This window comes from Teleopsis dalmanni, chromosome 1, assembly GCF_002237135.1.
Source record: "Teleopsis dalmanni isolate 2A chromosome 1, ASM223713v2, whole genome shotgun sequence".
NCBI classification, from domain to species: domain Eukaryota; kingdom Metazoa; phylum Arthropoda; class Insecta; order Diptera; family Diopsidae; genus Teleopsis; species Teleopsis dalmanni.
In genome coordinates, this window is record NC_051846.1 from 124,129,058 (window position 1) to 124,141,721 (window position 12,664).

Consider the following 12,664-nt stretch of genomic DNA (forward strand, 5'->3'; position numbering starts at 1 on the left):
TGGTTTGCAATAGACGTCATAAGATTCTGAGAGCAAGTAAGGAACTGGAAATATCCCTAATTACACCGACTTTAAAACTAAAATTCTTGAAATCCACTTAGAAGGACTTCATCAAGGAATTGAAAAAATTATATATCAATTCAAGAAAAGATATTATTTTCCTAACTATTTTAAAGAAATTACTAAAATCATCAATGAATGTGATTTGTGCAATCGATGCAAATATGACCACGTTGCAAACAAAATGCCATTTAAAATCACTCCTCCAGTTTACGAAATTAGAGAAAAATATGTGATAGATTTCTGGGAATGGGAAAAAAAACATTTTCTAACATGTATAGATTTGTACTCAAAATTCAGTACAATTGAAGAAGTACAAGCATTAAATTGGCTAGAAACAAAGAGAGCTCTTATTAAAATATTTAACACAATGGGACCTCCTAAAGTATTGAAAATTGACCAAGATCAAGGCATTAATAACGTCAATATCAAAGAATGGTGTAATGAATTAAATATTAAAATAGAAGTTTGTACTGGAAAAACCGGTATAGCAGAGATTGAACGTTTCCATAAAACCTTGAATGAAAAACTTAGAATAATTAACACCTCAGATGACAGGGAACTAAAATATGTTCAATTCGAACAATCCGTTTTCACATATAATCACACCATAATACATTCTACTACTGGTCAAACTCCATATAACATATTTTTTAACCGATTACCTCCAGAATTTGACTCACAACTCATTAAAGAAAATAGAATTAACAATTTAAATCAAACACGAAAAGAAAATTCGATAAATATTGGTTTAATCAACGCTGAAAATGTGAGAAAACGTCTTGATAAAACAAAAAATTCATTTAAGCAAGTAGCATTAGTTCGAGCTGATAGTGACAATGAACACTTTTTAGTTAAATTCAAAAACAAGAATATAAGAAAATATAAAAGTCAATTTAAACGAAAAAAAAAATTTTAAAATAGTCACAAATGAAATTGTATTGTATAAATTTATATCGATTAAAACGAATACTGTTATTATAATCATCTCTTATAAAATATATTTGTAAACTATTAAAATGGATTAAAAAAATTTAAATAGATTATATTAATATAATTAACGTATATTTTTAAAAAAAAAAAGAAGAAAATTTGAAGAAATTAATGTCATAAATGAAATTGTATTTTTTTTATTATTTTTATATATCTTATATATATAATTCTTCTGTACGTGTGTTGACAGTGAACTCCTCCTAAACGGCTGAACCGATTTTGATGAAATTTTTTGTGTGTGTTCAAGTGGATTGAAGGAAGGTTTAGATTCACAATTTGGCCAACTGGATAATGTCTTTTTAATTAATTTTTTATTTTTTGTTATCCATGTACATTTATATTAGAAATTTAAAATTTATTCATGCTTACTTTGATTTGTTTAAAAAGTTTAAAATCTCTAAAATGATGTATATGGATACCATAAATGTATATGGTTACCAAAAAACTGTATAATAATTAAAAATACGTTATCCAGTGGGCCAAATTGTGAATCTAAACCATCCTTGAATTCACTTGAACACACGCAAAAAAGAAGAATTATATATATAAAGAAGATATAAATAACGTACAAAAAACAATACCACGCCTTCGTGGACGAGAAGGAAATATTGTTCGACGGACTCGGAATTCACAATTACTCCAGATCCATCGGTTAAATAGATTGCCAGAAAACAATGAAAATGTAACAAACCAGGATGCAATCACACGTGCTAATGAAAGTCAAGAGCAACGCAACAAACCCCTTCGAGCTAATGCATTGAGACAAAGACTGGCCCGTCAACGAGTCACCGACACATTCAGAACACGTGAACAACAGCGTTTGCAAGTGTATCGCACATTGACACGTGCATCATTTCATCGCCTTGCTTTTGAATATGAGTCGGATATCGACTATTCGTCACATTCACTCAAATACAAAGGTGAATCGGCCGGTTTCTGTTGCGCATCTGGAAAAGTTGTATTGCCGCCATTGAATTCGCCGCCAGAACCATTGAAAGCACTATTGGCTGGAGCTACATCTCAATCTAAATTGTTTTTTTCGTAAAATTCGCAAATTCAATTCGTGCTTTTAAATGACATCATTTGGAACAACAAAATTCGTTCAGAATGAGAATGGTCGCAATTTTCAATCAACGTTTAAGATTCAGGGCCAAGTGTATCACCAAATTGGTTCTTTAATGCCGATGCCCAATAACGATCCCAAATTTCTGCAAATCTACTTCATGGGTGATGGGAAGCAGCAACTAAACGCACGTTGCCAGTACAACCATATCGACCAGATGAAGGAGCAAGAAATTGTGGGTATTTTAGAACTGTTTTTAAAAAATCACAACCAGTTGGTCCAGTTCTTCAATACCGTTTCAAACAGACTGCTAAACGACAACTATACAAACCATGAATGCTACCATATAACTTAAGATTAAAAATTGACTCACCTATAATCATGCTGAGGTGAAATTATTTGCGAAATCTGACAGACTTACCAACACCACGTTATCAAATCTCTGAATGGTTACATGCTCCTCGGGGAGGTATGCAGATCTGAGGTCAATAATTGCTTAGTCTGATGAAGTGATAAACAATAACCTTTTTTCATTTAAAATGTAGTGCTTATAAGGATTTGAAGTAACATGAAAATATTTGTAACATAAGTAATGCATGTAGATCAAAAGAAAAAATCAATTCAAAATAATTATCGCATTAAAATGCTAAAGGTTAAGTTAAATAACAACAAATATTATAACTCAGCTGAGCCAGGGAAATTAATTGCAAGGGGAAACAACGTTCGCCGGGTCAGCTAGTTGTATTGTATAAATTTATATCAATTAAAACAGATATTATTATTACAACTATCCTTTATAAAATATAATATAAAATATTATAAAATATATGAAATATTATGTGTATTTAACGCAATAGGAATATTGCTTATTTTTAAGGTGGGAGGAGTGACATTAAGCTCTCTCCCAACATCATTAAATTGAACAAAAAAAGAACTTGCTGCGCTAAGCAAGTAAAACCTTTTTTTAGTCAGTCGTAATTAAGCTTGCATCATACAAGGTACAAAATAAAATTTTTATACAAAAATCAAAAAATCGTTTTTTATTAAAAATTGTCACTTATATATATATATATTTAGTATTACAATACGTTTTTTTATGTTTTATAATTGTTAATTTTTATTCATTAATTTACTTTAAAATTATTATGCAATATGATAAGTGTATAAATATAAATGTTTATGATAATAAATTAATATAATAAATATAAGTTTGTGTAATGAAGTGAAAACATTTTCATTATGATTATCAATTTATTTGTTAAAAAAAAATTTTTTTAACTTTATAGGGGCCTGAATAAGGACTGTCAGTTTTTCTTCTATTATTCGTCTTTAATAAAACTTTATCACCTACTTTCAATCGTATAGGGTTACTAGTTTGTTTGCTTGCTAACTGTCTTCTCACTTTTGCTTCTAATGTGTATTGTCTTGCTTTCTCAGTAGATAACTTTAATCGAGCTTTTAATTCGTAAGCGTAATCGTCTATGTTATATCTACCTTTATCAGTATACAAATTTTCAGTTGGAAAAGATGGTAATTTACCGAAGATTAGTTCGTGTGGGGTATACCCTGTGTCTACGTGTGGTGATGTATTGTAAGCAAATGTATAGTATGGTAACCAGTTATCCCAGTTATCATCGTTTGCAAAGTTAAGCAAGTATTCGTTCAGTACACGGTGATTTCTTTCAACCGTACCTATAGTTTCATGATGGTAAGGTGTGGAGAATGTTTGTTTTATCTGTAACAATTCTGTGATATTTGACATGAGCTCATTCGTGAACTCTGTACCTCTGTCTGACTTTAATATTTTAAATGTTCCATATTTCAATATGAATTGTTCAACAAGTGTCTTAGCAATTGTTTTCGCTTCTTTGTTAACCGTTGGATATGTGACGATAAATCTTGTAAGTTCACATTGCATGGTTAAAATGTATCTAAAACCATTTGATAGTCGCAAAGGTCCTACTGTGTCTATTTCGACTGTTTCGAATGATGTATTTGGAGTAGAAGTTAATTGTAATTCTTCTTTTGTGTCTTATTTGTGTATTTCGTTGACATTTCTCGCAAGTAGTTATATATTTGTATACCATTTGTTTCATTTTACGCCATGTATATTTCTGTTTTAATCTTAATAAAGTTTTTCTTATTCCTTGGTGTCCACCGAGAGGAGTGTTGTGATATTCCTCTATAAGTCTGTATTGCTTCATGCTATCGGATATGTGTTCCGTAGCTTCATATAATAATATTTTGAGACGATTACCAGCTGGTTTATTTTGTTGTATTTGGTTAACCATTTTTTTAAAATTTTCTTTTTCAATAGTTTTAAATATTTTATCATTTTTATCTAGAGCTAGTTCATAAATTTTTAATTTCTCAATATCTGCAATGAGTTTCACCATCGAAATCGGCTTCGTAGGTTCTTCGCTCATTACCACGGTTACATCGTTTTTCGTAACGTGTATGGCACCTTTTTTAAATTGCTTTCTAAGCTTATCATTGTTTACAAATTGTAATCTATTCACTCTGCGTATATCAGTATTGGATGTACAATTCCAACAATAGAGTTGATCATGCTCAATTGGCTTTGTAACTCCTTTAATGTTATCCGTAGTTTGTGCAATTTTTGTTTTACTTCTTGTAGCTACGCATATCTTTTTCGTATCTTCTTTCTTCAAATGTCTCAATAATTCGTCTTCATTTGGAAGGTCTAGCTTCCTATTGGACTTGGCGTCATCTTGTTTTGGTATAAGATTTGTGAGTGTTTCTGTATCTATTTTTATGCGTGATAGTGCATCCGCATTGGTATTGATTTTTCCTTTCTTGTATATAATCTCAAAATCGTAGTCCGAAAGATCTACTCGAATTCTAGTCATCTTTGAAGATGGATTCTTATGTACAAATAATGAGATTAAAGGTCTATGGTCCGTAACAACATAGAATCTTTTTCCATAAACATATGGACGGAAATAATTTATAGCCCAATGTATGGCTAATAGCTCTTTTTCGATTATTGGTTTGTTTAAATCATGCTTTTGTAGTGCTTTACTAGCATAACAAATAGGTAAATCAGAGCCTATATTTCCTTGTGAAAGAACTGCACCTAGAGCGAAGTCTGATACGTCAGTAGTAATGACAAATGGTTTGTCGAAATCAGGGTAGCGTAGTATTGGTGGGTTTAATAGCTTAGACTTAAGAGCGTTAAAAGCAGTTTCGCATTCCTTAGACCATTCAAACTTTTGGTTTTTCTTAAGCAGTAAATTCAATGGTTTCGCTATATCAGCGAAGTTACATATGAATCGCCTATAATAATTGCAAAATGCAATGTATCTTCTCACGTCATCAACTTTCGTTGGACGTGGGTAAACCTCTATTACTTTATTCTTAGCGGGATCAGTTTTAACGCCGTTCTCAGTGATTAAATGACCTAAATATGTGACTTCATGTTTTAAGAAGTTACACTTTCCGGGATTTAATTTGAGATTGGTATCGCTTAGTCGTTGGAATACTTTTTCCAAATTAATGTTGTGATGTTTTAGGCTGTTACCAAATATTATGATGTCGTCAACGTATAAAAATGCTTCAGTTTCTAGACCTGTTAATGCTAATGTTAGCATTCTCTGGAAACTATTTGAAGAAATTTTTAAGCCAAATGGTAGTCTTTTGAACTCATAATGGCCATCATTTGCTGAAAATGCTGTTTTAGGTCTTGAATTGACATCTATTGGTATTTGGTGAAAAGAGCTGGTCATATCCAGAGTGGAAAAATATCTAGCTCTACCTAATTTATCTAACACATCCTCTAAGCGGGTCAAGGGAAACTTATCGTTAACGATTTTTTCGTTAAGTTTTCTGAAGTCTATTACTAAACGCCAATATTTACTGTCGCTTGTTGATTTTTTAGGCACCAAAAGTATAGGTGCCTAATAAGTCATCTTCAAGTAATTTTTTTACTTGAGATTTGATGTCATCGTTATGGCAATGGGGTAACCTATAGTTTTTTATATAAGTTGGGATTTTATCCATAGTTGAAATTTTTTCTGTGTAGAAATTATTTGTAGAAAGCTGTTCTTCATCTAAATGAAAAATATGTTGGTATTTGGATATTATGGGCAATATCGTTCCAGTGTCGTCATCATCACTTAATTGTAGTTTATCTAAAATTTTGTGTAGTCTATTATTGTTAATATTTCTATTGTTCGTTTGCAAGATATTATAATACTGTAAGGGTTGTGACTTCAGCTGTAATTTATTTATAGTAACATTGTGATTATTTGTATTCACAATTCTTATGTGGCAATTGCCTTTCGCTGGCACAATTGTATTAGCCATGAAGACACCTTTACTGATTTCTTTGTTGAACCAAACAGTATCTTCATCAAAATGTACATCTACTGTTAAGACACGTTCCGTTCTAGCTTCAATAGTAATTGGTTTACATACTATTGGGATTTCTGCTTGTTTATTGCCTGACTGTATCGTTAGAGTAAAAGAATAATAGTCGATGACTCCCATGTACGTTGTTAGGAAATCTCTTCCCAAAATACCGTCTACCTCGATTGGAAAATCCTCTGTTACCACTGCGAAAATTTGCGTTATCCATATTCCTTCGAAAAGTAAGCTTAATTTTGATGTTCCTAGGGATAGTACGTGTTCACTCGTTATACCTGTTAGTTTGTATGTTTTGTCAGAGTTATAGTCAACGTTAAGGTTTTTTATAATAGACACTTCGGCACCAGTATCTATTAATAATCTTATAATTATGTTTAATTCAGAACAGAAAATTGAAACATAGTTAGACAGGGTCTGGTTTAGAATTTTTACAGTATTTAATTTCGAACCAGTGGATGGTTCTCCAATTCCATCTCTGCTTGCTCGTAGTTTTCCTGGGCGTTAGTTATACGCACACGCCTATTTGGTATATTGCGATTATTTGATGCGCTTCCATTATTGTACCGGTTGTTGTTTGCACGGTTCGCGTTTGCATTGTAATTGCTTTGGTTTCTAGTATTTTGATATCTATGGTTTCCATTCCAGTGTGTATTACTAATATTTCCGTTATTAAAATTTCCTTTATTTCCGTTATATCGATTACCATTAGTATGGTAATTCCTTCGATTTGAATTATTGTTACCGGGATGTCGGTAATTAGGAAATCTATTAAATGTTAAGTTATAGGCTAATAACATTTGTTGCTGAGTAGGTATATCCATATTCTCTGCAAATAGCCTAGCCTTATTGAAGCTTGTCGGTTGTGCAGCTTGCACAGTTTGGAAATATAAATGGTTTAAACCTTTTTTGTACGCTAACAATGCGTTATCATCATTACATTGGACAATTGCTATACCCTCTGGTGAGCATTTGTCGTAGTTTCTCTTTAGCAACGACGCATTGTTGAGTTTTGATAAAATATCAGACATTTTATCACCATAGTCTTTTATATTTGAATTACCTTGTTTTGTGTCATTTAGTTTTTGTAAGAGTTTAGGGACTGTATCTTCTGATACAAAATTTTCTCTTAGATTATCAATGAGTTCTTTAATAGATTGTGGAAAACCAATGGGACTAACTCTAATACGTACGTTGTGCTGTAGTTTGCATTCAACTACGTATTCGATAAAATAGCTTTTATCTGCTTCCCGTAATTTATTGTAGCTGTCTTTTAACCTAAATATGAATCCGTTTAGCTCAGACACTTTTCCAGTGAATATTGGAAGGTATTTTTCCAAAGCTTCAGTATTTAATGGTTGATTAGTCATTGTAGTATTTGGGGTAATTGTATTTGTATTATTAGTATTTGGTGTATTGTTGTTCTGGTTATTCATTTTGGATAGATAATTTTTTGCTGAATTGTATTTATCGACAAAAGTCTCTATCAAGGAGTTAATCTTTTCTATTTCTACTGTTTTGTATATAGCACTAACTTTACTATGTAAATAGTCTAGACGCTTGATTTTTTCTGTTATAGTGGCTGTCGTATAGCCTCTATTTGATGATTTCTTTGCGTTTTTAAGGATTAAATGGACCTCACTAATACAATCAGTAACTAATGTTATTTCTGACATAAGAATGGACCAATAAAAAAATTTTACAACAACTATGATAGGAGAAAGAAGGGACAAAACAATTGGGGACAACAAAACAATGTTACAATATGACAATATAAACAATATAGATATTACATTTAATTGTTTTTTATTTGAATAGTAAATGATATATATATTGGTGGAATTCACATAAATAATTTATAATTAAATGATATATAAAATGGTGGAAAAAATTTTATTACATATTGGATAATATTAGTTTCATCTTTTTAGTTTTATCTTTTTTTTTTTTTGTTTTATATATATTGTATTAAATTTTTTTAAAGATTGTATTTAAAAATAAATTTTGTTTTTGTAATCAATTTTTTGTTCGTCAATAAAATATAAAAATATATGAATTTCGGTTCTTATTTTATTCATTTAAACATTTTGTGAGACATTATGTTTATGTTTATGTACATATTGTTTAAAATACATATTTATTTTATAAGCTACGTACATAATTATAATTAAAACTACTACTGTAATTAATACCTGTGTATAATCTTGGGTGGATGATGACATCTGTTGATTGTTGCTGATGCTAGCCTTTATTTCCTGGTTATTGTCACTAGAAAACCAACCCATTGTGTAGTGATTGTTGTTGATATGATGGTATTTGTATCCTGTATCCTGTTGGTATTTGTTTTCAAATGATGTGGTGATATTTATACCCAGTAGAAAAAGTGGTCTTCGAAGACATTGTCTTCAAGACGGTCTTTGATACCGCGTCCGCATTTTCAAGCAAATCTGTAAAACAATTGCTCAAAACATGAATGTAAATACTCTTTCTTTGCTTTCTCTCTCATTTTTAGTGTTCATAGCAACGTATTTGAATTTTGCCTCAGATGACGCTATGTTTTATAAATGAAGTTACGCAATAATTTTGAAGTGTAGTGAATAAACATTTGTGAAATAAATATTAAAAAAATCAAAATAAATAAAGAAACAAAATCATTAAACTATGAAATATTAAAAAAAATAAATTAAATCAAAACAAATTAAATAGTGACTTAGTTCCTGGAAAATATATTGATATTAATATTGAAGACAATAATTCCAGTGAAAGTTGTTTAAGAAACGAAACAAAGGATGTTGAAAATAAAAAAACTAAAAACACTTGTGAAAAATTAGCTGTTATATTTAAAAAACACAGGATTAACAGGCGTTGGGGTAATGATATTTTAGAACTCTTAAGATCAGAAGGTTTAATTGTACCAAAATCCTTTTCAACGCTTTTGAAAACATATAAAACTTCAACAATAGATGATAGCGAAATGCTATAAATTATTTTATATTAGTTTTAGTTAATTTTAGATATGTTAAGTTATATTAAGTTAATTATTTAAATTAATTTTCACTATGTTTACTAGTTTTTACTAGTTTATTTTTAATATCTTAATAAAATTTATAATAATTTATAATAAAATTTATAATTTACTTTTAAAACTTTTAATTTTGAATGTAATGTAAGAAATTATTATATAAAATAAATAAAAGTACAAAATACAACAATTTCTTTCTACTTATTTAAAGAGAAAATTGAAATTCATTTAAAATTTAAAGAGCGCAATAAAAGAGTAGAAATAAAAAAAGGGTGAAAAAATTAAATGAGCACTGCACTAAGAGCGCACAACTTTCTGTCGAATGCGTCCGTTATGCAAGACATGGTCTTCGAGACGGTCTTCGAGACATGTACGCAAAAATTCATTGAAGACATTTGGCTAATTTGTATGAAAGTGTCTTCGAAGACCGTCATACATTTGGATCGATCGGTCTTCATGTATGTATCCATGTCTTGAAGACGTCTTCGATGACGGATCGATCCGTTTTCTACTGGGTATCCAATTAATGTGATGGTATTTAAATAGTTTTTGCTTTGTGTTATTATTAAGTTTTCATCAAGTTAGTGGTTCAAGGTGACTACACTTATTTATTTTTAAAAGTTATTATGTTATTTCATTTTATTTTATTTAAATTTTTCATGTCTTCAATAAATATATTTTAATTTTTATATTTTTCTTTTTGGTTTTGTTATTTCACGTTTAGTCACATTTAAGTGTTAACTATGTTTAATTATTTTATTTAAATAATAATTTATTTTTATACATTTTAGTATCACTTTTAAACACACTTCACTTTTAGTTTTTCGGTTCTTATACTGCGTTTATGCAGTGAGGCAGGATCGCCATGTGTTGATATTTAGTTTTAGTTCTACTTTCGTAATTAAAACACTTTGTTTACTTTGATATAACTTTACTTTTATTTTAATTAATTAATCATTTTTGATATAACTTTATTTTTATTATAACTTTTTATCTTGTAACATTACTGTGAACTTTTATAGATCACGTTCTCTTGGCCACCATAAAACAACTGTCTTCTTAAACTTAACTTAAATCTTACAATAGCTTCTTTATTTATTTAGAAAGCTATATCTATCTTATTCTAACAATATTTACTTAAAACTAACAAAGTATTTCTTAACTTTAATTGGTTAGTCTTATTTTATTTATTTCCTATATATTATCGACACATTACCTAAGACAAGAAATGCATAGCAAGTATTTACTGTGCATTTGCTTGTCATGTGTCTCATATTCACATGTGTTCCGATTTGTGTGGTCTCAATATATTTGACACCACATGAGCTCTTAACCGAATTTTAAGTGGCAAACAATTTATGTCAGAAGTATCGTTTTCTGACTCATGCCATTCTGACATCATGTTAGCTCTTTCAAATTAGAACACAAGTGGTTTAAAGAATACGACTGTAATAGTCATCAAAGGCGGCCTTAACATTGAGTAAGGTCAACCATAGATATACCATTACAATATGTTTATTAAAATTTTCCCGCACTATTTGAGAACACAATTATAGATATTTAAGTAATGTCTTTAATACAATAAATTTTATTAATTTTAGAACACAATTATAGATTTTAAAATAATTTCTTTAATACAATAAATTTTTTTAACTTTAATAATTTTTATTATTTTTAGAAACACAATCATAGATTTTAAGTAATTTCTTTAATAAAATTATTTTTATTATTTTTAGAACACAATTATAGATTTTTAAGTAAATTTTTTAATACAATAAACTTAATTAATTTTAGAACACAATTTATAGATTTTTAAATAATTTTTTTAATACAATAAATTTAATTAATTTTAGAACACAATTATAGATTTTTAAGTGAGAACGAATTGTAATCTTTAACAAAACTCTCTAGATGAGACCGGAGGAGACGTTTGTAATCCTTAACAAAATCTTCAGAAGATTTAAAATTAATATAACTGATCCGAGGTTTTATACCCCCAATAACAGAGATAAATCCAAGCTCTCAAAAGCTATATTTTTGGAGCTTTGAATTTTGTATGGAAACCAGCTTAAAGTTTTCGTTCTAACAGAAAGCTTAATGTTTTCATAAAAGTTACTGTAAAGTAACAGAAAGTTTCTCTGTTGTTAGCATGACAACTCAAAAATTTGCTGTTGGTAACGTCACTTTTTAAGCTCTTACTTAAAATTATGCTATGATCAGCATTGGGTACAGTCACTTAATGCTGTACAAAGACTTTTTGTTGATAACACGATCATGCACTCAAAGTTTGTTTACAATAGCTTTTACTTTGTTGAAGTTATTGTATGGTCACTTAAGGAAGGGGTTGTTACTTTGTAACAATTTTTAATGTGAAAAACGTGTAACTTTTCCATAATGTTTATTTATGTTTTAAAGTATGAGGAATTTTTATTAAAGTTTATGATGTGACCAATTTTTATGCAACAATGTGGTTGATACATTGTGACAATTTTGATAAAGAAATAGTAGCATCTATGCTAATTCTGTGTGGTCGTTTGGGAGTTTAATTTATGTTTATTTATGTTTTAAAGTATAAGGAATTTTTATTGGAATTTATGATGTGACCAATTTTTATGCAACAATGTGGTTGATACATTGTGGCAATTCTGATAGAAAAATATTAGTGTCTATGCTAATATGTAACTATATGCAGAATATGGTATCATGACGAACATATGAAAAAACCGGGATAATTTGATCAGGGTCTATACTATGGAACTTAGGAAAGAATATAGTGTTGTTGTTTCTTATATAACAGAGCGTCGGACCAATCCTTCTGTTCAATATGAAGCCTCAAATTGTAATATATAATTTTTAAAATTTTACAGGAATCCTGATATTGCATTTAATAACAATGTAATCACCTTAAACTACATTCTGGTAGGTCTGTCATTGTGGCACAGCTCAATTTATAACTCCTGGAAGATTAAAACATTCAGTATTTAGCAAGCTGTGAAAAGAACATAGTTGTAGACAAGAAATACTTTACAATATTTTGAACAAAACGTAATAAATTTCTAATAAAAACTCTTAATAAGTGTTAATAAGCTTAATAAGTACAACAACAATATATATTTCTCCTGAGTTCCATAGCATAGACTTGA

At 29.5% G+C, this 12,664-nt stretch overlaps 1 protein-coding gene across 1 annotated transcript; it reads right to left on the bottom strand.

Moving 5' to 3' along the window:
• Positions 1 to 6,939: 6,939 nt before the first annotated feature.
• On the bottom strand, positions 6,940 to 8,175 carry LOC119665908 (putative uncharacterized protein DDB_G0279653). Its single transcript, XM_038075168.1, has one exon. It carries the CDS (start codon positions 8,173 to 8,175, stop codon positions 6,940 to 6,942), a length of 1,236 nt encoding a protein of 411 aa, XP_037931096.1.
• Between the last annotated feature and the right edge of the window lie 4,489 nt (positions 8,176 to 12,664).